The sequence below is a fragment of the Aricia agestis genome, chromosome 2 (assembly GCF_905147365.1).
Source record: "Aricia agestis chromosome 2, ilAriAges1.1, whole genome shotgun sequence".
NCBI lineage: Eukaryota > Metazoa > Arthropoda > Insecta > Lepidoptera > Lycaenidae > Aricia > Aricia agestis.
The window spans coordinates 14,070,506-14,097,016 of record NC_056407.1 but is presented as its reverse complement, the minus strand read 5'-3'; the positions used below and the strand labels follow the sequence as shown (position 1 = coordinate 14,097,016).

The window sequence follows — 26,511 nt, the reverse complement described above, 5'->3', positions numbered from 1 at the left end:
ACGGCTTAAACTAACAAGGCGTGTTTGCTTGCGACAAGTTATTTTAATGGTCAACTGTGTCCAATATTCAGAAATTTAACCAAACATCGCTCTCAATAAGCGATTGAAGGAGATTAGTTAAATTGTTGCCTACTTTCCTGCATTAGAATAAGCTGCCATCACATAGAGGGCAATACGCTCGCCATAAATAATGGATTATCATAACTAAAGTCGCATTATTATGTAAATTCCGTGCCCACTTCGACATTGTCGATGGTCATGGAATACGCTTCTGTCCAAAACTAGGACTTGTGTGGTCTTTACTCAATGGGACATGGAATCCGGAGCGCTCTACTAAGAATTAAGAAATACTCTATATAATAAGGAGCTCGACCATGCTCTACCAGTACACCTACTTATATTAGATAAGTGATATATCGCTCTAAAGTCTAAAGCCAAGCGTTATCCATACTAATATAATAAATGCGAAAGTATCTCTGTCTGTCTGTCTGTCTGTCTCGCTTTCACGCCAAAACTACTGAACCGATTGCAATGAAATTTTGTACACAGTTATTCTAGAGTCTGAGAAAGGACATAGGCTACATTTTGATGTGGGAAAATATCTTATTTCCATGAAAATATCGATGAAAATAAATTCGCATTGCGCATGGCCAGCGCTCATCCCGAGGGTCCTGAGTTCGAATCCCGCAGGCGGAACAAAAAGTTTTCAATGTTCCTGGGTCTTGGATGTGTATTAAAATAAAATTTCAAAAATCTTAAATATATTTTATGTATAATATTATAAAAAATCCAGAAATATATCGATGCAATGAACATTATAGTTCTAATACGATTCAACAGATGGCGTTTTATTTTTTACTTCATTGTAACATAGAACTAATCATACTTATATTAGTTATTATGTTTTTGTTTATAGTTTTTAATACGTTAGAATATTATGTTTAGTAATATTATCACTTGGTATAATAATAATCAATCTATCTTATCTTATAGAACTCCTACTGCATTTCTAATATATGTGACAAGTTGACAACAGAAGGCGCTCTAAAATAAAGGAGTTCAAATGTACTGTGTTGGCCTATATTCCATCCAGAAAATATATCAATGCAATCAACATTTTAATTCTAATATATGAAAACAGATGGCGTTTTATTTTTTATTTTAATATATTTTATGTATAATATTAAAAAAAATCCAGAAATATATCGATGCAATGAACATTTTAATTCTAATACGATTCAACAGATGGCGTTTTATTTTAACTTCATTGTAACATAGAACTAATCATACTTATTAGTTACTAGCTGTGGCCCGCGACTATGTCCGCGTGGACTTCAGTTTATAAAGCGCGATGTCAACAAAATTGGCGTCAAAAGCTTTTATAAAAAAACCCTGGTACCCATTTAATCAACACAGCTGTGCAGTGTGCACACAATAAATATTTCATTTTTTAATATTAAACTTTATATTTTATGCCAAATTTTAAAGCTTATTTACCCCCCCCAATTACACAAACTTACCCATAAACTATTTATCATTGATAGGTTTAAGGTTAAGTCACTGCACAGATAAAGTACTGAGTTATTTAATACCGTAGAATAGATATAACAATCGAAAAAAATCGAAACCTAAATGTAAGATGATACCACCTTTTATAGAAAGACTTTTGAGCAAGCATCAGCGCGATGTAGAAGACGCACGGCGCCATCTATTATGAATTTTTGGAACTAACTTAATTTGAACAAATTTACGCATTTTCACTCCCTGACAACCCTTTTTTCCAGTAAAAAAGTAGCCTATGTCCTTTGTCAGGCTTTAGACTATCTGTATACAAAATTTCATTACAATCGGTTCGGTAGTTTTGGCGTTTGGCGTGAAAGCCAGACTGACAGACAGAGATACTTTCGCATTTATAATATTAGTATAGACTATGTGCACACTGCACAGCTGTTTTTGGGTATTTTGATTAATTAAGGGCCGCGCTACACCGGAATGGCAGCGGCGAGGCGAGCACTTTCAGTGCTGCCATTCCGGTATAGCACGGCCCTAAGAGGTACCACTTACCAGGGTTTTAAAAAGTTTTTAAATTTGACACAAATTTGATTGACACCGCGCGCTATAAACTAAAGTCCACGCGGACGAAGTCGCGGGCAACAGCTAGTTAAAAATATTCAATTGATAAAGAGAGTTAGCTTATTAATTAATGAGATGTAACTTACAACATTATTTACAATTTTAGGTTCTTTTAAAGCATATGGTTTCGAAGTACCTAATTTAGAATAACTATTTTGGCTCGTTTAAAACAAATATTAGTTCATTGACTATAAATAGGCAAGAAAACGAAGCAAATGATAGCGGGGATTTCACGATTTAGTATAAATAATGGGGTTTATCTGGGGTTATCGCGCGGCTAACTGCGTTCATTACAGACACTCCACTTAGGTGCGGCGACTCAATGCAATCACAATTTGCACTATAGGTACCGAAACAACATAGCTTGATAAATGCCTATTGATATGCCCTTTAAGGTAAAAACCTTGGATTTGACAAGGGAAATTCTCAATTCAGTAAGATTTTAACGTTGTGAATGGCGGCCAAAAGCAAAATCTAAAATATTTTTATTCGGAGTAATTTTTTTACAAAAACTTTACCGAACGTAAAGGAAGATCTTCCGACCGAGAGATATAGCATGCTCGGTCAGGCCGAAGCCCACTGACGACATTTCAGACGTTGTATTTAGGCGCAGCGCAGACGACAGACTATCCGTGACGCACTTTTTAGTCCGTGGAAATAGAACCTATGCAATTATAATATGCAGTAACGCACACGTCTGCGCTGCGCGTCGTGTGCGCAGTGCGTTACTGCAATACTATATTATAGTAGGTACCGCTCGTTCGCGCAAACGCATATACAGAGTGAGTAGTGACATTAAACCTTCCTGCTTTCCCCGCGTCACCCCCGCTTATACCCGCCACCGCGAGTGTCCGTTTTGCAACGATTTTAAAATTTAAATGGGATAAAATATGTCGTTAAAAAAATAACACCCAATTTTTTTTGGTTTAATGAACTCTCCTAATGATAAAATAATGTATGAGTTTTAAGATTTCATCATAGAGCCTTAATATTAACGGAGCAGCAGTCGGTGATGATGATTACCATAGTTATGCAGTAACTGTTATCAGTGTTCATATCAAAATGTCACGCTCCCATCTCAGCTGTTCCGAGAAAGGTGACACAATGTCTACATGAAGAATTATTCAAGATGTACATTCTGCTGATTCTCTAGCTGGAGCGATATCATTCAAATAAGGAAAATCTGTGTCGATACCTATTATGTGTAAACTGAGTACCTATAGATAACAAATGTTCAATCAAAATAAGCATGCAAATGGTTTAGATTCGCAAATCAGCCCGGTAGAACAGGTACTGCTAGTATTTTTTTTAATTTTTATATTACTGAGGGAGTTTCAGAAGGGCGGTTGCAGTGGTTTTGAGATACTATGGCTAGTAAAAGCGACGAATGTTGTACATCAACGGATACCTATAATCTTCATCACACATTGCAATATTATCTAAGTAGCCTTTACTAGAAAATCTACTAATTATTGTGTTCATAAATGCTATTTAATTTCTGTTTAATGGTTCACTAAATTGTCCATCATTTATTGTCATGGCGTCATCTCACAGCTGATGTGCCTGCGGTGGCGGTGGCACATCAGCTGTGAGATGACGCCATATTATAACAACCTATACCATAATACAAATATATATACAGTAGACTAACTTAGCCGTGTCCTTAAAATTGATTTTTTTGCACCACAGAAACAAATAAACGCGCGCGCGCAACTGTTACCACAATATTGTTCTGCTCTCTCAAGATATCTAAAATCGCGCTTATCAGCTATGGTTGCGTACGCCAAATTGAGGCAGACTAGTATGAATTACTGTATATCCTATTAAACTGTGTTAATAGCTGCTATTAAGTACATACTTGGTGTGTCATGGACCATGGTTTGCGCAATACAATTACAAGTGTCGACCGTAAAGTGATAACAATTAAAGCTCTATTATTAAGCTTTTGTCCTGTCGATATAACAATTTGTAATCTTCTTATTCTTCTTAGCTCATTCCCACTTTACGTAGGGTCGGCTCTCCTAGTACATTTGCGCCAAGAAATTCTATCTTGGGTTGTCGATTTAGGCAATTTATTTACAGCTAGTGCTTTGGTCATACTGGTCCACCATGTGGCTGGTGGTCTGTCTCTAGCTCTCTTAGCTTCTGGGAGATTTAACGCCTTTTTGACAATGTAGTTGTCGTCTCTGCGCATAATGTGGCCATACCATCTTAAGCGTCTCTCGGTCAGTTTTTCGGACACTGGAGTTATCTTGAAGCTTCCCCGGATATATTCATTTCCAATTTTGTCAAGTTTTGTTACCCCTCCAGACCAGACCAGATATAACAATTTGTAATACTTACCTGAATAAAAAACATTTATAATACGTCTAATTAAATATTATACAAATATAAAGGCTAAAGTTTTGAGGAATGTTCGATAATTCACACAAAATTCACTTAAGGGCAATTCGATATGTGAGTGACTCTACATTTGATACGACTTGCGTTTTATTTTGTCATAATATATTATGGTTACTATCATGTTGTTAGTATCAATTTTAAGATGGCTTTGTAGCAGATAAAACAAGTTAACTTACGTAGAAAAAATGGTATAAACTGTTGTTTTCAAATAACATTTATTTAATCAAACATAAACGTGACCGACACTACATGCAAAAGGAAGTCGTTTCCGAGAGTGTTTGTAAACACCAATAATCTTCCTCTCTGTGTGCTAAATAACTCGACTTTATATTTTTATCGAAAGTGCATGAAACAAACTATTATAAAATGGTTACCTATAATTTTATTGCAAAAATATTGTCAGATCAGTCGAGTGCGTAAGAGGATTTTGTGAAAAAGCAGATGTAATTGCCCTTCAGGAGACATGGCTTCTATCACACGACTTGCAATATTTAGGTACTATAGACCGTAAATTCTCGTTCACTGGAAAATCGGCGGTGGACACGTCGGCGGGTATACTACGCGGAAGACCATACGGCGGTGTAGCTATACTGTGGAAAAAGTCTACGTACCCGTGTGTATCGGTAGTGACGTGCAATAGTGTGCGACTGGCTGTAATAAAAATTCAAGTTCAAAACAAATAGCTTTTAATATTCTCGGTGTACATGCCTACGGACTCCAGTGACAATTTGTTAGAGTTCACCCAGTGTTTGAGTGAAATCTGTGCAATTATCGAAGGTAATGATGTGGAATCCGTTTACGTGCTAGGGGACTTTACGGCCATTCTCAGGTTTGGCATTATTTGCCTCATTACCGTTACCATTTTTTTTCTTCGCTAATTTGACCTAAACTCATTAAAATATGAAAGTAATGAAAGATACGAATACAATAATAAATTTGGCGTGGTACAGTTAATTATAGTTTTTTAGATAATAAGCCTTAAAATTTTTATGGGTACGGTAATTAGACAAATGTAAAATTTTGTGTAACGGTAATTAGAAAGCATTATAATTCTATCTAAAACATCATAGAAAAACGCTGATTAATAAGTTGCACATTTATAATTGTCACAAAAGGGGTAGAATTAACGATGTCCTATACAACCATAGCCAATAGTAAGAAATAGACACTTTCAAATAAAATCTGAAAAATGAGAAAATAACAACAAATATTGTTTTAATCGGTATATATTTATTAACATCCAGGTACGATGAACCTAAAAATAATTATATTCTAAATCTCTTTGGACAGAATAGCAACTAAAATGTAGGTCACAGCTTTTACAGCTCGAAATTTACTTATTTTTGTTTTCTCGTAATTTTACAAGTTCATCTCTATTTATGAACACTTATTTCTCGTTTTTTTCCCATTTTTTTTTTGTCTTTTGTAATAAGCTCTAAAGTTTAACTCATTTCTTTTTTGAGTTTTCTTCCTCCATTTTGTTGGAATTTCGCTGATAAGCAGTATTTTCTTTTAAAAAGTATACCTTTCATGTTAGATAGAGATTAAGTTTCATTAATAGTTTCAATGCCTTACCATTCATAATAAATAATTTTATACTATAAGAATTGCAATGTAATGTACTAACATAATTTAAATTTTAATTGTACTTTCTACTAACACTATGGATTTCCTGTGATCCGAAATAAATGGCTATTATTATTATATTTAAATTTACACAGTTTCATAGCATTGCATTATAAGAATTGCAATGTAATGTACTAACAGATAGGTATATATGTTAGTACATTACATTGCAATTCTTATAGTATAAAATTATTTATTATGAATGGTTAGGCATTGAAACTATTAATGAAACTTAATCTCTATCTAACATGCAGCTCTATCCAATGCCTTATCAAACCATCAAAACTGTCAGTTAATACGCTTAGAATGCTGTTATCACTACTTCTGATACGCTGCATCAATGACGCCCCTCGTTTCCTTAGTATGGCGTAACAGCCATCAGTGCGCATTTCGGCAAACATACCTGAGGCACTACAGTACCTCGGTAGTCCTAACAGCATTCTAAAGATATTATTGTACTGAACACTAAGAGCATTTATCGCACGCTGGGTGTAGCTCGCCCATAGATTGCATGTGTAAAAGGACTGACAGTAAGCTTTAAATAAAGTCACTTTCACCTCTGTAGAGCATCTTGCGAATCTACGAGCTAACATGTTCCCACGTACGGCCAACGCCCTTCGCTCCCTCTCAATGTCTACTTCGTCAGCAAGCGTGTCAGTTATCCAACGACCCAGGCATTTGAATTTATTGACTTTAGCAAGTGGAACTTCATTTAGAAACACGGGTACTATTGTGCTAACTTTGTGTTCACGGGGTTGAAAAACAAGAAGTTCACTTTTCTTAGAGTTATACCTGAGTCCTTGGGCCTCGGTATACGCTTGACACTTGCCTAGCAGTTTTCTGAGGCCACTGATCGAGGGACTGAGCAACACCATGTCATCAGCATAACTAATGTAGTTCAGCCGTACTCCGCCAATGGAACAACCGACATTAGTGCTGCTCAGCTCCTCGATCACCTTATTTACGTAAAGGTTGAACAAACGAGGAGATGATAATCCACCTTGTCGAACTCCACACCTTAATTTATGAATGAAACTCGCTAGAGAGAGCCCCAGACCACTTTACAACATAATTTTAAATCGATCGGGCTAATACTTTCCATGCATAAAGCTACTATGACGTAGGCATCCTCTAAGAAAGGGTTTTTTCTACCTCTAAGGGGATAAAATAGGGGATGAAAGATTGTATATAATAATACTTTTTAACGCGGGCAAAGCGCCGGCAAAAGCTAGTATTATTAAAGACTCATTCATGATTAAAATAATCTCTGAAAACCGCGAGAAAACTTCAATTGATAAAAAAGTACGTACCAGTTTTTCATAGAACGGTAATTAGGACCATATGGTAATTAGTATACGGTAATTAGAAAAAGTTAGATTTTCTTGAAAAATTTAAAAAACCGACACAGTTTGCAAAAACTTGCTTAGGGCAAAGTACGTAGGCCAAGTATAGTCGCACGTCGACATAGGAGTGTGAACGTTTTTATAGGAAATTAGCTTGCGGTTCTATTCTGGTTTGCGACTCATGGCCAAGAATATCCTACTTACTGCCTATTGTTTGTTTCTGAACTACACGCAATTGGCTGACGCGACAAAGGGTACTTTTTAAGGTCATCCTTGGATAACATTATTTTTAGCGACAAAGTCTTTCATTAATAATATTAGTACCTAGATGACCGAGCTTTGCTCGGTATAGCAAACACTCATTGACTTCATGTTACTTAATAACGCCATCTGCTGGTCGTTAAAACAATTAGTTGCTGACAAAATAGTATTATTATTCGCCAATAGATGTCAGGAAGAGTCATATTTTTCAGTTTATCGATTATCGATAAAACACGAATAAAAATACATTTTCTGAAAATGATTCCTAGCTAGATCGATTTATCGCCCCCGAAACCCCCTATATTATACTAAATTTCGTGAAAATCGTTGGAGCCGATTCCGAGATTCCAATTATATGTATATATATATACAAGAATTGCTCGTTTAAAGATATAAGATATCTATCATTATCGCTTACTGAAAACCAGCGTTGCGACTACGGTCGCAACGCAACACATGCTGAGTAAGCACCTATTTGGTAAAGGTGTGAAATGTTTTTAATTGTTTAGTTTTGTTTGTATTGTTTACCAAATAAAGTTTGTTTCTTTCTTTATTTCTTTCTATAACTCACAAGAAGTATAAAGAACTGCAGCTGTATGTAGCAATAAAACCAGCCTGACTAAAATATCTTACTTAGGGCCTGTTTCACCACTTCCTGATAAGTGCCGGATAGTCTATCCACAACTTATCTCACAGATAGATTATGGAGTATCTATCAGATAAGTTGTGGATAGCCTATCCGGCACTTATCAATAATATTATGTCTTGAAATATATTAGTCCAGTATAAATGATTGAGACATTTAACCTTCTCAATACAGGATTCAGATCCAGAGAGCGACGACTACCCGAATGACAACAACGGGGAATACGACGCGATGGATGAGGAGGCAACCAGCAAACCCTCGCTAGTCACTCCGTCCGCTTTCACCAGGTTGGACTACCCGAACACCATCTCAGCTGCAGACCTGATCGCCGCTACACGGGAGCGACCGAGGATATTGGATGACTGTACGTTATTTGTTCTTTCTGTTAGGCTTCTTTGCTGGGTATTTATTATAAGGTTTTGTTTCCTGCATATTGCACTGTGTAATGTGTTTAAAATGAGGTCTGTTAGAACCAGCTCCAATTATAAATAGGCCGTTATAGGCCACGGCCTAGGAGCGGCAGCGTCCTAGGGGGGCTGCAGCGTCCATGAGGCGGCGGATATAAAGTTGCCTACTCTCACAAAAAATATGAATTCGGCACTGGTTAGAACGGTGAGATATTCTAAGAAAGTGATGCTCATTGCTTTTGAAGCCCCAGAGTAAAAGGCTTCCGATCTCTACTTTCATTTTTAAACACAATACTGCAGGGTAATTCATTTTCAAATTATCTTGAATCTACAAGATGGAGGCCTTAAAATTTGATTGTTTCAGCTCAGGCAACGGCCGAGGAGCGCAAAGCGATGCGCCAGGCGGCACTGAAGAACATAAGAACCATGTTGAAGTCCGCCAAGTGCCTGACCCCACAACCGCGGTGGTTGTCTGTGAGGAAGCTGGCGCCGGCCGCTGATACAATGTAAGTTTTAATTAAAATATGTCTTTTAGGGATATCGCAGACGGCACACTTTGTGTGATCGAGTCTGCGCACATAGTACAATCTGCATAGCGCGGGCCATGCATATTGTGTATGTGCGCCGCAGACTCGATCACACAAAAAGTGTGCCGTTTGCGATCTCCCTTAAAGTGCATTTTTAGTCTTTGTTGTATTTAAAGATAGGAACTACCGCATAAGCCACTCAAATATAATATGAGTAATCTGTAATCGTAAGAAAATTAAGAGATATTTACGACTCAAAACGTCACTATCTACTATAGATGGTAGTGTCTCGTCGCTCCGTGGGTGATTACGCACGCGCCGATCTCGCTGCATTTTGGAATTCGTTGTATGAAATGATGTGAAACCTCGCACATTCATCCGCACGGTACGCGCCGCATTCCCTGTACTATGCGGTGCGTTCGACACGTACGGCGCGTACGGTGCTGAGAAGATAATATGTGCGATTACCTTATGTGTAAGCTTAGTGCGGTCTTGTACCTTTACTTACATATGCTCCTCGTTTTTTGGAAGTCGGTTAAAAAGGATATGTTTGTTTCAGTTACATGCCGCCGTGTGTGCAGCTGCACCGCTGCGAGGCGGACTCGGGCTGCTGCTACGACGAGGGCGAGGTCTGCGCCCCGGTCGACGGGGAAAATGTCGCGCTACCCTTTCTGGTAACATTTTTTACGTTGCTTGAATAGCCTTATTAATATTTCGCGGTAGACCTTTCTCATCTTAAAAAACTATCCGTATAAAGACATTAGTAATTCCCTAAGTTACTTTCGGTGACGGTGTCAGGTTTTGTTGAAACAGCACGTGACAAGTAATTTTGTGTGCAAAAGTGTATGTGTAAATAACTCACATTGGCATGATTCGTATAATGTTTCATATTAATATTAACTAGGAAATGTAAAATCAGGAACCTCGCCATAAGGCCTAGACAAGCGGCAAGCGATTATCGTAAACGCTAACGCCAACGCCACAAAATGTATGGGATTTGACATTAGTATTCGCTAGCGAAGCGATGACTGTCAAATCGCATATATTTTGTTAACGTTGACGATAATCGCTTGCCACTTGTCTACTAGGGCTAGACGTACCTATACCTTCTATAATCTATATCGTACATTAAGGTTTAAAAATCTTATGATATTTTTCATTGTTTCAGCTCCAAAAGACAGACAGGAGATTAGTTTCCGTAAGAATGGTGTTCTTCAATCACACGAAATGCGGGTGCGTACCACGTGACACGCTCGACACTACAGAAACGACGAAAATAGAGAGACCCGTCTTAGATAGAGCTAGAGAGGGCTCCGAAGAAAAACAAAACGACTGGGAGGGGTTCTCGAGACAGTCCACAGAAGAACCACGACTCAAGATAGATGAGGAGGAAACGCCACCGCCACAAATGCTCAGGTAGACTTTGAATATTGTCTGAAAAAAAATAGATAAAGATTGAAATAGTGCTTGAGAATAGTTTTAAATCCAGGAAGAAATCAGCTCTCGCGACATTGTCATGTTTTCGTCTGGCGTTTTAGTTTCGGCTGTTACAGTTCGTTGCATGTTCAGATAGGCAGCCTAAAATATGTCTTATTCGTGTTACGTGCTAGGGTTCGAGGATTTGGAGAGAAAGACCTGGTGACTCTCTTGAAGACTTTATTAACACTGCACTAAACACTAGGTCACACACTTAGCACTAAGTCCAAACACAAATCACTAGGTCCAATCACTAAGCACTATCACTGTCCTAGGTCGTAGCCAAGTCGCAGGTTTCACAGGTTCACTCACTATTGATCACTCCGAAATCGCCTTGATGAAAACTCGAAACGAACTGAATTGCCGGACCTGCCTGCGGCTCTTTTTATATGGCGAGACGAATTCCAGAAATTTCCCGATTCACGTAAACAAGTAAACAACCGTGGGAAATTTCTAGTAGGCTCGGGAATGTGCCACAATAAAACTGCCGTCCTTGCGATAAGTGCAGTAAGTTGAATTTAATTTAGACCTTATGGACTCAGTCATAAGGTCTAAATTCAAACACGCTAACAAATAAAGGGTAAACACGTAAACAAACATTGGACCTTTTTAGAAGGTACGAGTATGTGCTTGCGCACCACGTGTCCGTATACCATGTACCGTAACACTACTCCCCTCTTAGAGATGCTCGTCCCGAGCATCATTGTTACTGCCATGGTATCGCGCCAGACGGTCTATGTGTACCACTTTGAATGTCCCTCTTGGTTGCTTTTGAATCCTGTAAGTCACATCGTTCAATCGGGTAACCACTTTGTATGGGCCGTCCCACTTGGTCTGCAACTTTGGAGATTTGCCTTTTCGGCGAGTTGGGTTATGCAGCCACACCAGTGACCCTTCTTCGAAGCCGCTTGTATTCGATTTCCGGTCGTATCTGGTCTTCATGTTCTCACTTGACTGTAACCCATTTTCCCGAACCATGGCGTGTATATAGCGCATCTTTTCCCTTAAATCGCAGACATAATCTGGTACGGTCTTTGGTTCTTCCGGTGATCCTCCTGTCAAGAGGTCTACTGGTACTCGCAGTTCTCTACCGTAATTGACATACGCCGGGGTAGCTTTTATGCTCTCATGCTCGGCGGTACGGTACGACAGAAGGAAGAGCGGTATATACTTGTCCCAGTCCTTTTGTTTGTCATCTACCAATTTCGCCAAATGCCTCTCAAGGGTCTGGTTAAATCTCTCAACCATTCCATCAGACTGTGGATGGTACGCGGTGGTCCTCGTTTTATGCATTCCCAAAATTTTGCACACTTCCTGGAAGACCTGCGATTCGAAATTCCTGCCCTGATCGGAATGGATTTCTAGAGGCACACCAAAGCGAGATATTACTTCTTCGACTAGCTTAGAAGCAACTGTTGTAGCTTCCTGGTTTGGTATGGCGAACACTTCGGGCCATTTGGAGAAGTAATCCATGACAACCATGAAATACTTGTTTCCTGATTCCGTTACAGGAAATGGCCCAGCTACGTCAACTGCGATTCGTTCCCACGGTGCGCCAACGTTATACAAGCGCAGGCTCCCACGGCTCCTTGTCTGTGGTCCCTTCACTGCAGCGCAAGTAGTGCATTTGCGGCACCAATCCTGTACATCGTCTCGACAATGCAACCAGTAGAATCGTTCTCGCACTTTTGTTAACGTCCTCTTTACTCCTAGATGACCTCCTGATACGCCATCATGCATTTCACGGAGAACATCCGGTACTCTCGTTCTTGGGACAACTATCTGAAGATGGAACTCTCTGCCGTTGGTCTTCTCCCATTTCCGGTAGAGTATTCCGTTTTGAAGTATCAGACTGTCCCATTGCGCCCAGTACGCCTTAGTGACAGCGCCAGTGGGTGCTACCTCACTCCAGATTGGTTTTTCATCACGCCGTTTCTTCCATGTGATGATGTGCCGAAGGTCGTCATCTGTTTCTTGAGCCTCCCTCATAGCATCATTCTCCCATGGGCCCAAAGGACTTGTTTTCGTTAACTTTAGTGTCACTTCATTAGATTCCTGTTTAACACAATGGTTGCAGTCTTCTGAACACGGCCTTCGTGAGAGTGCGTCGGCATTCCCATGCGACTTTCCGCTGCGGTGTTCCGTCTTGAAGTCATACTCCTGGAGTTGTTCTATCCATCGAGCTACTTGGCCTTCTGGGTTCTTGAATTGTAGTAGCCACTTCAAGGCTGCGTGATCAGTTCGCAGTAGAAACTGTCTGCCGATGAGATACTTGCTGAAATGTTGTAGCGTCTTTACGACAGCCAAGAGTTCTCTTCTTGTCACACAGTAGTTTCTCTCTGGCTTAGATAAAGATTTGCTGAAATATGCAATTACGACTTCTCTTTCACCCTGTTTTTGAGATAACACCCCTCCAATGGCCGTGTTGCTTGCGTCCGTGTCGACTATAAACTGACCTTCAGGTTGTGGATACCCCAGGATTGGTGTTTCACACAGATGTTTCTTTAGTTTCTCAAAAGAATCTTCGGAAGTCTCGTCCCAAATAAACTGTCGTTTATCTTCTGTCAGCCGATGTAATGGCTTGGCTATCTCTGAGAATCCCTTAACAAAACGCCTGTAGTAGGAGCATAGGCCGAGAAATGCCCGCACTTCGGTTTTGTTCTTAGGGGTTGGCCAATTTTGGAGTGCTTCTAGTTTCTCCGGGTCCGTCTGAATTCCATCACTGGAGATAACATGGCCGAGATAGTTCACCTTACTCCTGAATAAACGACACTTTTTCGGATTCAACTTTAACTTGGCCCCCTCTATTTTGGCGAAAACTCGTTCTAAGTTTCGCAAATGGTCCTCGAAGTCGCGGCCAACAATGATGACGTCGTCCAAGTAGACTAAGCAAGCCTCTCCAACTAAGCCTGCCAGTGCACACTCCATGAGTCGCTCAAATGTGGCAGGTGCGTTGCACAATCCAAAGGGCATGACGTTAAACTGCCATAAACCTTTACCGGTGGAGAAAGCTGTCTTCTCTTTGTCTTTTGGATGAATTTCCACCTGCCAGTATCCAGATTTCAGGTCCAGGGTCGAGAACCATTTCATGCCACTCAAGGTATCCAGAGTGTCGTCAATTCGAGGTAATGGATAGCTGTCCTTCTTAGTGACATCATTGAGACGTCTGTAGTCCACACAAAATCTTGTGCTGCCATCTTTCTTCTTCACTAACACAACCGGTGAGCACCACGGACTTGCAGACGGTTCAATTATCTTATTCCTTCTCATGTCCTCCAAAAGGCCTTCAACTTCTTTTTCCTTTGCAATGGGTATTCGTCTTGCTCGTTGACGAATTGGGTTCTCGCTTCCGGTATCTATCCTGTGCTGAACCATCGACGTTCTTCCAAGGTCGCCTTCCTGACTGGAGAAGATATTCGCGTGGCGTTGTAAAAACTTCTTAGCTTTCATGCTCTGCGAATAAGTCAGATTACTCTTGCAGTCATCCAGTAGCTCAGTCACTATTCCATAGTTGCTGGTGTTTGCTGAGTCTGAGCCTGTGATCGAATTACACTTTCTCATCCAGACAACTTCCTCGCACTTTCCAATGACGTCACCTTTGTTCAAGCAGATCTCGCGATCAGCAAGATTCAAAACCCTGACCACAGCGTTACTGCTTCCACTAACAAGGGTTCTCGCCGTCATCAGTTTTTGCGCTGATGTCTTGGTAAGTGTGTCTTCGATCAACACGCATCTATTCAACTTCTTCTTTCCAGCTGGCGGTAGTTTCACCAGCACCCGAGCTTCCGCACGTCCAGGTATTATGACTTTCTTTACACATTCAAGTTTCCCGCAGGCGCCTCCAAGGATGAAAATTTCTTCTTCACCACACTTGAAAACTCCGTCAGCGACATTAATTCTGCAGTTGTGCTTCTTCATGAAATCCAAACCCAAGATGCAATCATCCATAATCTCAGCCACGATAACGTCATGAGGGTATGAGGACTCCCCCACATTCATCGTAACTGACATTTCTCCCAGGACGGGTATTGGCTGACCGGAGGCGGTAAGAAGCCGACAGTTAATTCTCCTCTTGTGCCTCCTTGCGGCTTTTATCAAATTTGGGTTCACTATTGTTCTAGAGGCTCCTGTGTCTAGAGTCATTTTGCAGTCCATCCCGTTAATAGTCCCCTGAATCACCAGACTATTCCCGCTACTTGCTTGGGAGACAACCGTTATTGGGGCTTCCTCCGTGTCAGCCAGCACTCGCCCCTTAGTCCTGGCTTTTATTCGTTTCCCTGCTCCCGGACAGGGGACGAAGCCCCTTGCTTCTTCAGCTCCTCCATTTGTTCCTCGAGCCTTTTCATTCTTGCCATCTGGGTCTCCTTCTGCGGGCAGTTGAGCTGAAGATGGCCCCTCTCGCCGCACTTGTAGCACATGGCTCCAAAACTTTTCTTCGTGGGAGCCTTGACCTCCTTGACTTCCTCAGAGACCTCGTGGATCTTATGGGTCTGTCGTATGTCACGGCGAACAGCCTCGACTTCCAAAGCATGCGCCAATGCTTCCTTAAGCGAGGTGTGGTGACGAAGCCTCACCGCAGCTCTGACCTCCAGATCCCTGATTCCGTCGACAAATGCTTGCACAATATTCGTGTCGACCATCTTGGCGTCAGCTCCTGGGTGTGCCTTCTTGACGAGTTTTTCAATTTCCAGCGCCCATTGTTGTAATCCTTCTCCTGAGCGTTGGACTCTGTCACGAAGTTGAGCACGGAACACGTGCTCCAGGTGTCGCTCCCCGTATCTGGATTCAAGGGCTTCCATCAGGTCTTTGAACCCATTTCCTGTATATGCTTCCAGGACTGACAAGGCTTGCCCTCTGAGCGCGACAGTGAGAGCGGTCAGGCATTGTTCGTCAGTCCATCCGTTGGCAGAAGCAACCGTCTGGAATTGCTGACGATAAGCGTTCCAGGAAGTAGTACCGTCGTATGGTGGCACTTTAACTCTTGGTCCTTGTACCACTACGGAAGCTCCACTAGACGCCGCGATTCCTGTGGTTTCCAGGCGCACTACTTTCTTCTGTAGTTCAGTGAGGCCGGTTTTCACATTTTCCACATCCACTCCTAACCCGGTAACGCGTTCGTCCATTACGTCGACATCTTTACGAAGCTTAGTCACCGTGTCACTGACATCCTTTATAGCTAAAAGCGCTTTCTCTTGGAGGTCCTTTTGTTGCTCTTGTGACTCTTGCAAAGCGCCGAGCTTGCGGTCTTGTGACTCTTGCAAAGCGTGAATTTCAGCTCTTTGAGAATCTTGTAAAGCGCTGAGCTTGCGGTCTTGTGACTCTTGCAAAGCGCCGAACTTGCGGTCTTGTGATTCTTGCAGAGCCTGAATTAACTCAATTAGGCTTTGTAATTGGGGAGCCACTTGAGGGGCCGCAGAAGCTACGGGCGATGCATGGTGGCTGGGGCCAGTAGGCAGAGGTTGAGCAGACGGACCTCGGTGGGCGGAGCTAGTGGGCGTGGCCTGAGTGGGCGTGGCCTGGTGGGCGGAGCCAGTGGGCGTGGCCATGCCCAAAGTGGGCGGAGCCTGAGGGGCGTGGTCAGTGAGCGTGTCCCGGTGGGCGGAGCCAGTGGGCGTGGCTTCCACCAAAGTGGGCGGAGCCTGGTGGGCGTGGCCAGTGGGCGGAGCCATGTGTGCGGGGCCTGTCCCTCAGTGGGCGGAGCTTGGTCCCCAGTGGGTGTGGCCTCCGCAACTCCTCTCTCGGAGTCAATGGCAGCAGCTCGCTGCGCCCTTGTCCTGACACTCCCCTTGAAGTCCTCTCTCGGAGTCAATGGCATCTCCAAATCGCACTTCTGACACCAGTTGTTACGTGCTAGGGTTCGAGGATTTGGAGAGAAAGACCTGGTGACTCTCTTGAAGACTTTATTAACACTGCACTAAACACTAGGTCACACACTTAGCACTAAGTCCAAACACAAATCACTAGGTCCAATCACTAAGCACTATCACTGTCCTAGGTCGTAGCCAAGTCGCAGGTTTCACTGGTTCACTCACTATTGATCACTCCGAAATCGCCTTGATGAAAACTCGAAACGAACTGAATTGCCGGACCTGCCTGCGGCTCTTTTTATATGGCGAGACGAATTCCAGAAATTTCCCGATTCACGTAAACAAGTAAACAACCGTGGGAAATTTCTAGTAGGCTCGGGAATGTGCCACAATAAAACTGCCGTCCTTGCGATAAGTGCAGTAAGTTGAATTTAATTTAGACCTTATGGACTCAGTCATAAGGTCTAAATTCAAACACGCTAACAAATAAAGGGTAAACACGTAAACAAACATTGGACCTTTTTAGAAGGTTCGAGTATGTGCTTGCGCACCACGTGTCCGTATACCATGTACCGTAACATTCGTATCGCTAGCACATCACACATACATTTGATTACGAGTATGACAGATAATGTATGGGGCTTATGTCAAATTTTATTTTAATTATATCTTTAATTAAATAATATTCATGTCTCAGTGCGGCATAATTCAAATTTTTTTGTTTCTATTTTTATAACGCGTCTGACTTCTGACGTCTAATTACTTATTTCTCTCTCCAGATGCACCTGCCCCGTGCTATTCCGCAGCCACGTGTCTGCGGGCGTGTGCTCGTGCACGTGCGACTGGCCGGACTCGGGCCGCCGGCGGGAGTGCCTCCACCAGTCCCGTGGCAGAGAGCACTTCAGCCTGCGAGACCGGGTCTGTATCAAGCGGGGAGAGTGCCACATACCGACCTGTGTTAACGGCTCCTACGAGGTAGACGAGGGGAAATGCCCGCACCGCTTCAAGCGGAATTCGCGGAGACGATCCAGATATATGCAGGGTTGAAGCGCGTAGGATAGGCCGAGATTTGTATATGACTTATTTTCTCAAAGGCTTATGTCAACCGTTGCATTGGATTTCTATTGTGCCTTATAATAATGGTTGTATTAATTCTATAGTACCTTATATGAATAGGTGTATTCTGAAATATTACTCATTATAATGGCGCGTTTGAGCCGTCATGAATCAGACCCCATAATAAATTGCACTGGTGTACCACCATATTTTAGACTATATTATGATGAAACAAGTGCGACGTAATGTAATATTTACAATAATGACAAGATAATATGCGTCAAAACACTGGTCGATTCTTGCAGTCAGGATCACTGGGCCAGGATACTGGGTAATATTTCAGATGTAAAGCAATATACGAGTACTAATACGTGCATAAACATATTTTGATGCTCCCGGCCCCCTACTATAACATGAAGAATTTTCTGTCAAATATCCTATAACCTACCTTAATACTTTAAATCTCTACTTTGGTGTGTTTTTAAGATTTTTCTGGCCATTAAATTGAATGTTCTTAAGGAAATATTTATTTAGTAGATGTGGATGGTGGAAGATGGATCTTGGTCCATAATTGTTGCCTTAATGGTCCGTGTACTTACACAATCGTCTTGGTAGTTTATCTTACATTAATGATAATAATTGAAACTCTTTTTATAATGCCATATAAGGTCAATGTGTCGAAGTCCGTCTGGGAGGTAAGCCCGTCTAGCGGCAATAACTTTCATATTTGAACGACTAGTTTCATATGGCTCAGTGGGTAAAACGATATTGCAAAGTTAGTTTGACCTAAGAAACAGACATGTCGCTACTAACTACCTGTTACGAAAAAAATGATCTCAAAATTTTTTCCCGTTTTGTACTCGCAGTCGGAGTGTGGGTGTCTGCCAAAAAAATAAAAAAAAGTGAAAATACGAAGGAGTTTTTGGGGTTTCTTGGATTACATAAGTAACTTAGTGATCCTTTTACTTATTACTGGTGTTCGATTCGTTAATATCCCTCTAATTTCGTTATTATCACCTGCAACATGTGTCTAACCTAAAATTGCAATAATTGGGAAGTCAGTCTAGTTTTCATAAGGAAAGGCCGTCATATGCCGGTCTTGCCTCGAATCAGATATTGTCAACCTTTTCAAATATACATGTCTTTATTGTTAATTTGCATTTAAACTTAGGACTACTAAATCATAGCATTGCCCAAATTTTACTGCACGAAAAAAGCATACAAGAGGGGCTGATAAAAATTGCAAAAGTTATGAACAATAAAGTAAAAAAAGGAGGGTTTGGTTTTTTTAATATTCCAAAAACAAAAATTATTTGAGATAATCAAAATTTGAAAAAATATCCTTAAAGAGCAGGAAATTTCCTTAAAAAAATCCTACCTCCAGGACCAACAACCCGTATAATTTTAATTGAGCGGCGAAAATAATGGTAAAAACGCGTAACTTTCGCGTGCATGGCCGCAATCTGCCACGTAAACTAAAAAGTTATTTTAACTATTAATATGACGGAATAAAAAAAATTGGTACTAAGTTTACATATCAATAACAATAATCAAATGAAAATTAAGTAGGGGAGTATGTTGAAAAATGTCTCATCCCATAAATGATGACAAAGTAAAGTTGTAAATTTTACCGGCACTAGTTATTATAATTTTGTTGTAATAAGTATTTATGTTTATACTTAGTGTTTCATTTTTTTAAAAAATGTTGGCAACCACTTAGACTTTGCCTTAAAATGATATAAAATTAATTTTCTCTGGAATGCGAACCTTATTACCACGGAGCTCATACAAAGCTTATTACTGACACCTTAAACACATATTTGAATGGCCGTTTTGTGGCTTTGCTAGAAACCTTTGCCATGCATTTTACTTCACAAGTTAGGGCTATACTGCTGCTAGACGGACTTACCTCACTGTAAGGGAAGTCCGTCTACACGACGAGATTTTAAAAAATACCACGTAAGTAAAAAAATACGGCAACTAAGATTATTTTTAGATCATTATAGGTCTAATTAATATATAGACTATAATTTCCGATGACACAAGTTACTTTAAAAAGCGAATCTCGTAACAATAAATTATGTTAAAATTTAATTTTAGAAAAGTATGCCGGACTTCGACACATTGACCTTACCTACATAATACACTACGTAGTACAATAATTTATTAAACATTAGTGATTAACAGGTACACGACGTACAACCATTGTGAAACTATTTTCAAAATATATAAGTTAGAGGCTAGAAAGAATTTAGAACTAAAATAATTACAATTACTTATTAAAATCTTTCAATCGTTAACTCTTCCGTTACGTTAGAATTATTTAAATATTTAGGTATTAAAATGCATAATATTGTCTAGTAGGTACGTAAGAAAAAAATATATTTAATCTGATAAAAAATATTATGTAAAACCGTTTTAGGCTGGTTATTCCACCTAGTATATGTGTAATTAAAATTTTATTAATAAATTTTAATGTAATATTAATTAGTGCCATAATTTATTTAGAAGTTAAGATTATTTAATGTACTGTGGATGCTTTTAATATTTTAAACTTTAGAATATATTTTGATTTTACCATGCTTCTATAGGTATATTTAAGTCACCTCTTTTTGGTAGTCGATTTCAAAGGTATTAAAAAGTTTACATTAATATGCATTAAGTTACACTTCTTAATATAAGATTTATTTTAAGAAATAAAACAAACATTCTATTACAGTTGTTTTATTTAAATGAATTAAACAGAACGTTGCATGGAACACTCTATAAAGATTATTAAGCGTTAAAAGGAAATATCAAATAATTATATCTGAAGTTGCAATTCATACATTTAACATGCGTTTGACAGGCACGCATTAGCGTACAATACGATTTCGTACACGCACTGCGTACCTTATACGCACGTATAAACTACATTCAGACCATAGTGCCATTCTGCTTTTTGCGCGTGGCAATCATCGTTTTAATAGATGAAAATTAGAGCAAAGGACTCGTTTCCAGCTCCCAATAAATTAAATAAATACATGAAAATTAAAAAATTAAACACTTTTTATTTCATTGAGAGATTCCAAGCATCTTTAGCGAATATAATTCAGTTCTACTATATAAACGGCGTACAGAGTACAAACAACGTACCATCTACAATATTTTACGTAGCGAGCGTGCACAGCAGCGCCGTGCCTCGTTTAACCCAGTACTCCGGAGTCTGCTGTCCAGCGGGCAAGTCCACTGCGACTACAAACGCGCCCGCGCGCAGCGGGTAGTAGTAGCACGGACACACGTATCTGTCTGAATAGTATTAGGTTAGATTAGGTTATATTATACAGCGGAAGGTTGTACAGGGCTTGCGGAGGACACGGCCCAGCACACCCTCGAGGTGTGCGATCGTTGGGCCGTGCAGCGCCATGATCTCATGGCGGTGTTTGGGCGCTCTCCTTGGGACCTCTCGCTCTCGAGCATGGTTCGCTGCATGCTCGAGAGCGATGAGGCCTGGCAGGCGGCGGTCTCTTTCTGCGAAACCGTCCTTCCGCAGAAAGAGGCCGCGGAGCGGAACAGAGAGGATGACTAATCCTCCGTTCCGCTCCGCCGGCGTAGGACGGGAGTGCGGAGGCGGCGTTACGCGAACCTCCACACTTCCGTCTAATCCGGGGCTCCGGGCAAGGATGGGAACCTGCCCGACTTAGCTAGTCCCGGCGCCGAGGGGAACGCTTCAGTTTGCCGGAGCATTCCCTTACTCTGGTGGAAGTCCGGTCCCTTTTAAGGTAGACCGGCCGGTCGTGGAGGGAGTCCTGTGTTAGACAGATCCAGGACATTCCTCCGTATACGGCTGAAGGCAACCGCAGGTGGTTTTAGTGGGTAAGAGTCCCACATATCCCCGGGGTGCTTCAGCTAACTGAGGCACATCCCCAACCCGGGGCACCCATGATGAGTTTCCCCTGCGCATCAAAAAAAAAAAAAAGGTTGTACAGGGCTCGATTTTTTACCTATTATTTTCTATTTCCTTTTATCATTTCCTATTAACTATGTATAAATTGTGTAGAAGACAGTTCATATTTTGTGGATTCAGTCCGGTCATAACAACCGTAGAAATTCGTACTTTAACCCATCGCTATAAGACATAATATTATAGTATTTTATGTCTTTTTTACTCGTGTAAACTTTGCTATAGCACTCCATGGAAAAGCGATAGCGATATAAATATATTGCTATCGCGAAACAGCGAGGCGACAATGAGTCAGTGTCACTGTAAAAGGGCTCCACCGCCTTACTTTAGTTACGGCGTATGAAATAAAGTATAGGTCTACCAGAAGCTGATGGCAATTTTTGACAGCAAATTTTCAAAAACTATCTTTGATCATTAGATAAATTTTTATATTTGCATGTTTAACACACAGAATCAGCCGTTATATAAAAAAAAAAAGGATCAAAATGTTTTATGCCAATTACCCCGGTATTGCTAGAGTCAATTTATTTTCTCACTTTTTGCCATCAGATTCTGGTACACCTATAGTAATAAGTACTTGACTCAAGAGCGCCGCCCAGAATCTCAAGAATGTATCTACGTATAATATGTCGTTTGTTAAGCATTAAAGAACAAAGCAGATTAAGATACATACTCCGTAGTTTGCGTCCAGTAGCACGCACGGGCTTGAAGTGTATGGGCAACATAGGGTGCACCAGCTGCATGGGCAGCGGCTCCTGCAGGTAGCCCTCGCGGCGTTGCCAGCTCGCGCCCTCCAGGTACAGACCCCTGGTATCGTGGAAGTATAGTGTATACAACACGGTCACATTAACTTGACGCATGGTTTGATGACGTCATTATGGAGCGGGCAGGTTATTGCATTCCAGCGATGCGTCAAGTTAATTTGACCTTGTTATAATAGTAACAGTAAACCGAAAGTTCTGGCTCCTTTTTTTAAGTAACATGAAAATTGATTATCAAAAAGGAATTGCAAAGACAATTTTCCTTTATTGTCCTATCTCACAATTATTATTATGTTACTTTTTCCTAGCTTTTTAACAGGCGTTCGAGTTGCGTATCACCGTCTAGGGTCTAGAATCCAGTTTATTATTACTTAAGTGTTCTTGTACCTTATATAAACGCCACCATCGCGCGGTGGCCTGACGAAGGCGCTTTCCTCCAACGGTACGACGGTGAACTCCCAGCACAGCGTGTCGATGGGCCAGCCCTCCGCGCGAGCTGTTGTCTGCACAGTACAATATTTTTTATTAGACCAGTGTCGGCCAGTGTCGGTAAATATTTCGAACTAAAAAACTAATTTGAGAAGCGCTTAGCAAAAGCCTGGTCTGACTTAGGTAGACATTTGAAGCGAGCCTTTATAGCATTTATGGCACCAATAGCAATAGATCAAACCTATAACAATGTCGCTATGGACGCTTACGAAGTCTAACATAAGGTCCGTAACTAACTAGGACGGAGACGTCACCGCACACACACACACACGAAAGGGGGCAAGTGAGTTGGGAGCCACATTATGATACATTTCAATATTAACTACGTGGATACGACCTAGACGTCCTAGCGAGTTAGAGGCGTAAGTCTGGTTTTATCGTAAAGTGTTTCGCAGCGTCGTTGGAACGCGCGCGTTCTAAGCTGTAACAAACATATGGACGAACGGCGGTGCTCAAGCGCGCGAGTCGCGACTTTAAAACGCTACTACTACCCCCGTACATCTTCGAACGCACGGCGCTGCCGAAACGCTTAACGATAAAAGCAGCCTTACCTGTAGCACAGCAGCCAGCAGCGCTGCGGGCGCTACTAGGGCGGGCAGCCAGCACAGCGCGGGCGGGGCGCGAGGGGCGCGCGCCCACGCGGACAGATGCGCGCCGCGCTGCCACAACTCGCGACACCACGCGCCCAGCGGCTTCAGCGACGGACGACCTGAAAATGTTTTTAAAAAATGTTTTCACTAGTATAATTACCGGATAATATTATAACTACACCTTAGTAAGTAATCATAATTGAAGACGTGAGTTTACAAAACTCGCAACACACGGATATTTACTCATTTTTTCCCTTATAATTTGAACAAACCCTGTAACTTATCTACTTCATCACCTGGGACAATTTATTTTTTATTTTTAAATCATTTTTTCGGCCCTAAGGCCTTCATTTATGCAAAAAGCTTGTACCTTTAAGTATTTAATTATTTATCTAAGGCAAACTTACAGCTAAGTAATGTCGGTGGCAATATTACGTGTAATTATTAGAAAGCCAATTACAAGTTTTCACCTCTAAGTAACAGAAACAAAGTATTTTTTCTCTTAAGTGTTCCGACTATATAAGATTGCATTTAGTGAATTTTCTACTCCTAACGGCAATAAAATTACATTTACCTTTTTGCCAAAACGTTGGTACTTTTCCTTCATAGATAGACGTGTACATCGACTCCAGCTTCTCCGACATCACTACCAACCCTTCGATGGCGCGACGCAATTCCTGCAAAGAAAATTAATTTCACTCACACTTCTGATTACATCTACAAAGTTGCTTGTCTGATGTTCTTGTCTGTTGACTGTTACAACGTGTCTTAAGGTACAATTCCGTGCATCGCGACAGTCGTAAGCCGCGCGCGACCTACGACTGTCGTCGGCCGCTCGCGACAATAGTCATTGTATGAAAATGTATGGCACCGTTTCTAACTTTGAGAGACGCGCGCGGCCGACGACAGTCGTAGGCGGCACGCGGCTTACGACTGTCGCGATGCACCTTAACACATTCTATATAGTACCCGATGTCTTAATATCCACTTCACTGCTCACAATAATAATGAGTCTGACTTTCTTAGTTAAAAACAGTTCTTAATTGAATTCAAGTAACAGCAGTTATTTAACTTACTTGAAGTCCTTTGACAATGCCCGTAAGAAGTTTGTTGAAGTATCCGATCTCCTGCAGCAGCGATACACATAGAGGCATCACGATCTCCGCTCCCATCAACTTTTCTGTCGTTTCCACGTCGATGGTAGACGGGAGTTTCGATAGCATTTCTGATGCCAACTCGTCAACCTAATACAAAATAATCTGAACTTACAAAAATATAATTTCCATGCTTTGTCCCTAATAAAATTTAGTATTGTATTATCTACTAAATGACGCCCGCAACTCCTTTGAATCGCGCGAGAACCGTACATTTTTCTGCAACAAAAATTATCCTATGTCCTTTCCAGTCTCACACTTCCGCATTTATAATATAAGTACTCAAGGATTTTATTGCGTTTTTTTCATTTCTGATAAGGTGTTTACTGTTTATTAAAGTAAAAAATAGATAGATAGAAAATGCTTTATTTGTACAAAAATTAGAGACTAAATTACAATTTAAAATAATATATGATCCTTACCGCTGAAAGCGGTTTCTTACAGACAACCTTAAATTAATATACTTAAAACAAAACAATCTAATACTTATGGCTAAAAATACTACATACGTCTTACTTTAATATTTTATAATATTTATATTAAAGATATATAATAAACTACACAAACTTTACGTAAATATAATAAAAAATGAAAGGAGTAGAATGCTACTCAACATGACAGTTTTAGATAAAACTAGATATACCTTTTCATCTTCCCCACCACCGCTTCCGCCGCCGCCGGTGGACGCCAGCGTAAACATTGTGGAACATAAAGTCAGGGCGTCCTATAATAAATTCATCAGAGTTCAAAAAGCCAAAGTTTAGGGAAGCTTTAGGTACATGTTATGGGAACCTCCAGCAGATATCAACAGAAATAATATTTATATCTTATTTCATAGGCACATAACGTGACAACACTAGTAATAAAAAGCTGTTTAAGTAGAACATCTGTTGTGTTGAGCTAACATAATAATTTGTTATAAAATTTTTGCACAATTATAAAAACTTTAAAAATAAACAAAATTAAATCAAATCCTTAAGTCTTAACAAAGTCAAATTCATCCGTGTGGCGTGTACGTACCTGCGCTTGCGTCGCGACGTCGGCAGCGGCGTGCTGGCCGACGGATTCGGCGCGCTCGCCGGCGGGCAGCAGCTCCGCCCAGTCGCGGTACGACTGCACGCTGCCGTCGCGCGGCACGTGGTACGCCGGGATCGTGGATAACCTACCGTATAGGCATGACGATTTTTTTTCTTGTTGGTTAGTGAAGGACCATTCAAAAATAGAAATATCGGTAAAAATTACTCTGATAGCTTAAATACTCTCCAAGACAAATTGAGCCGCAGCACGATTTTGCTCTAGTATATAATATGTAGGAAGTACGAGTAGGAAAAGCTTTGAGATCGAGCTGATTCGATTCTGATTCTGTCAGTAAGGCAGCAGACCGTCGTCGTCCTAAGCAATCAACAGACCTATAAAACGGCACATCCAGTGCTTCAACACAGAAGATGGCCAGCAGGTAGCGGAGCGCGTCCCACGGCACTTCCTCGTACTCCTGCAGGTCACTCACTAGCAGACTGCAGCCTGTCACCAAACATTCAACACACCTGTAAAACGGCACATCCAGCGCTTCAACACAGAAGAACTGGTTGATGTAAGCGATGAGCACGCGCTTGTCCCAGTCGTCAGTGATGTGTCCGCCGTAGTTGATGATGGCCAGCAGGTAGCGGAGCGCGTCCCACGGCACTTCCTCGTACTCCTCCAGGTAGCTCACTAGCAGACTGTCTGATACCTGATATTTATATATTTTTTTAAATTTTATTAATAATTCATTCATATCAGTTTGGTAATACTGGACTTGTCTAAAGATTGGTGTCAACTTAACGAATAATAACTGTATGATAATAATAAGTAAAACTTATTGATTGGTTGCTAAAGCTCTAACTTTCTGT

At 41.0% G+C, this 26,511-nt stretch overlaps 2 protein-coding genes across 4 annotated transcripts in view; one reads left to right on the top strand and one right to left on the bottom strand.

The window, feature by feature from the left end:
* The window catches only part of LOC121739784, a 32,036-nt gene extending 13,483 nt beyond the window's left edge, over window positions 1-18,553 (top strand). Inside the window, exons 2-6 of the mRNA XM_042132348.1 lie at window positions 8,587-8,776; window positions 9,184-9,325; window positions 9,906-10,020; window positions 10,515-10,762; window positions 17,409-18,553. Of these exons, the coding sequence (XP_041988282.1) occupies window positions 8,587-8,776; window positions 9,184-9,325; window positions 9,906-10,020; window positions 10,515-10,762; window positions 17,409-17,676 (963 nt within the window). The 3' untranslated portion in view covers window positions 17,677-18,553. The remainder of the gene's footprint in view (window positions 1-8,586; window positions 8,777-9,183; window positions 9,326-9,905; window positions 10,021-10,514; window positions 10,763-17,408) is intronic.
* Window positions 18,554-20,399: 1,846 nt separating this feature from the next.
* LOC121740042 (dynein axonemal heavy chain 2) overlaps window positions 20,400-26,511 on the bottom strand; it is an 81,846-nt gene continuing 75,734 nt past the window's right edge. For all 3 annotated transcript variants that reach the window (XM_042132746.1, XM_042132747.1, XM_042132749.1), the window contains 9 exons: window positions 26,167-26,351; window positions 25,643-25,784; window positions 25,266-25,346; window positions 24,545-24,712; window positions 24,043-24,145; window positions 23,430-23,587; window positions 22,777-22,892; window positions 22,302-22,435; window positions 20,400-20,973 (listed from right to left, as the gene is read on the bottom strand). In XM_042132746.1, coding sequence (XP_041988680.1) covers window positions 20,834-20,973; window positions 22,302-22,435; window positions 22,777-22,892; window positions 23,430-23,587; window positions 24,043-24,145; window positions 24,545-24,712; window positions 25,266-25,346; window positions 25,643-25,784; window positions 26,167-26,351 — 1,227 coding nt within the window. In that variant the 3' untranslated portion in view covers window positions 20,400-20,833. The remainder of the gene's footprint in view (window positions 20,974-22,301; window positions 22,436-22,776; window positions 22,893-23,429; window positions 23,588-24,042; window positions 24,146-24,544; window positions 24,713-25,265; window positions 25,347-25,642; window positions 25,785-26,166; window positions 26,352-26,511) is intronic.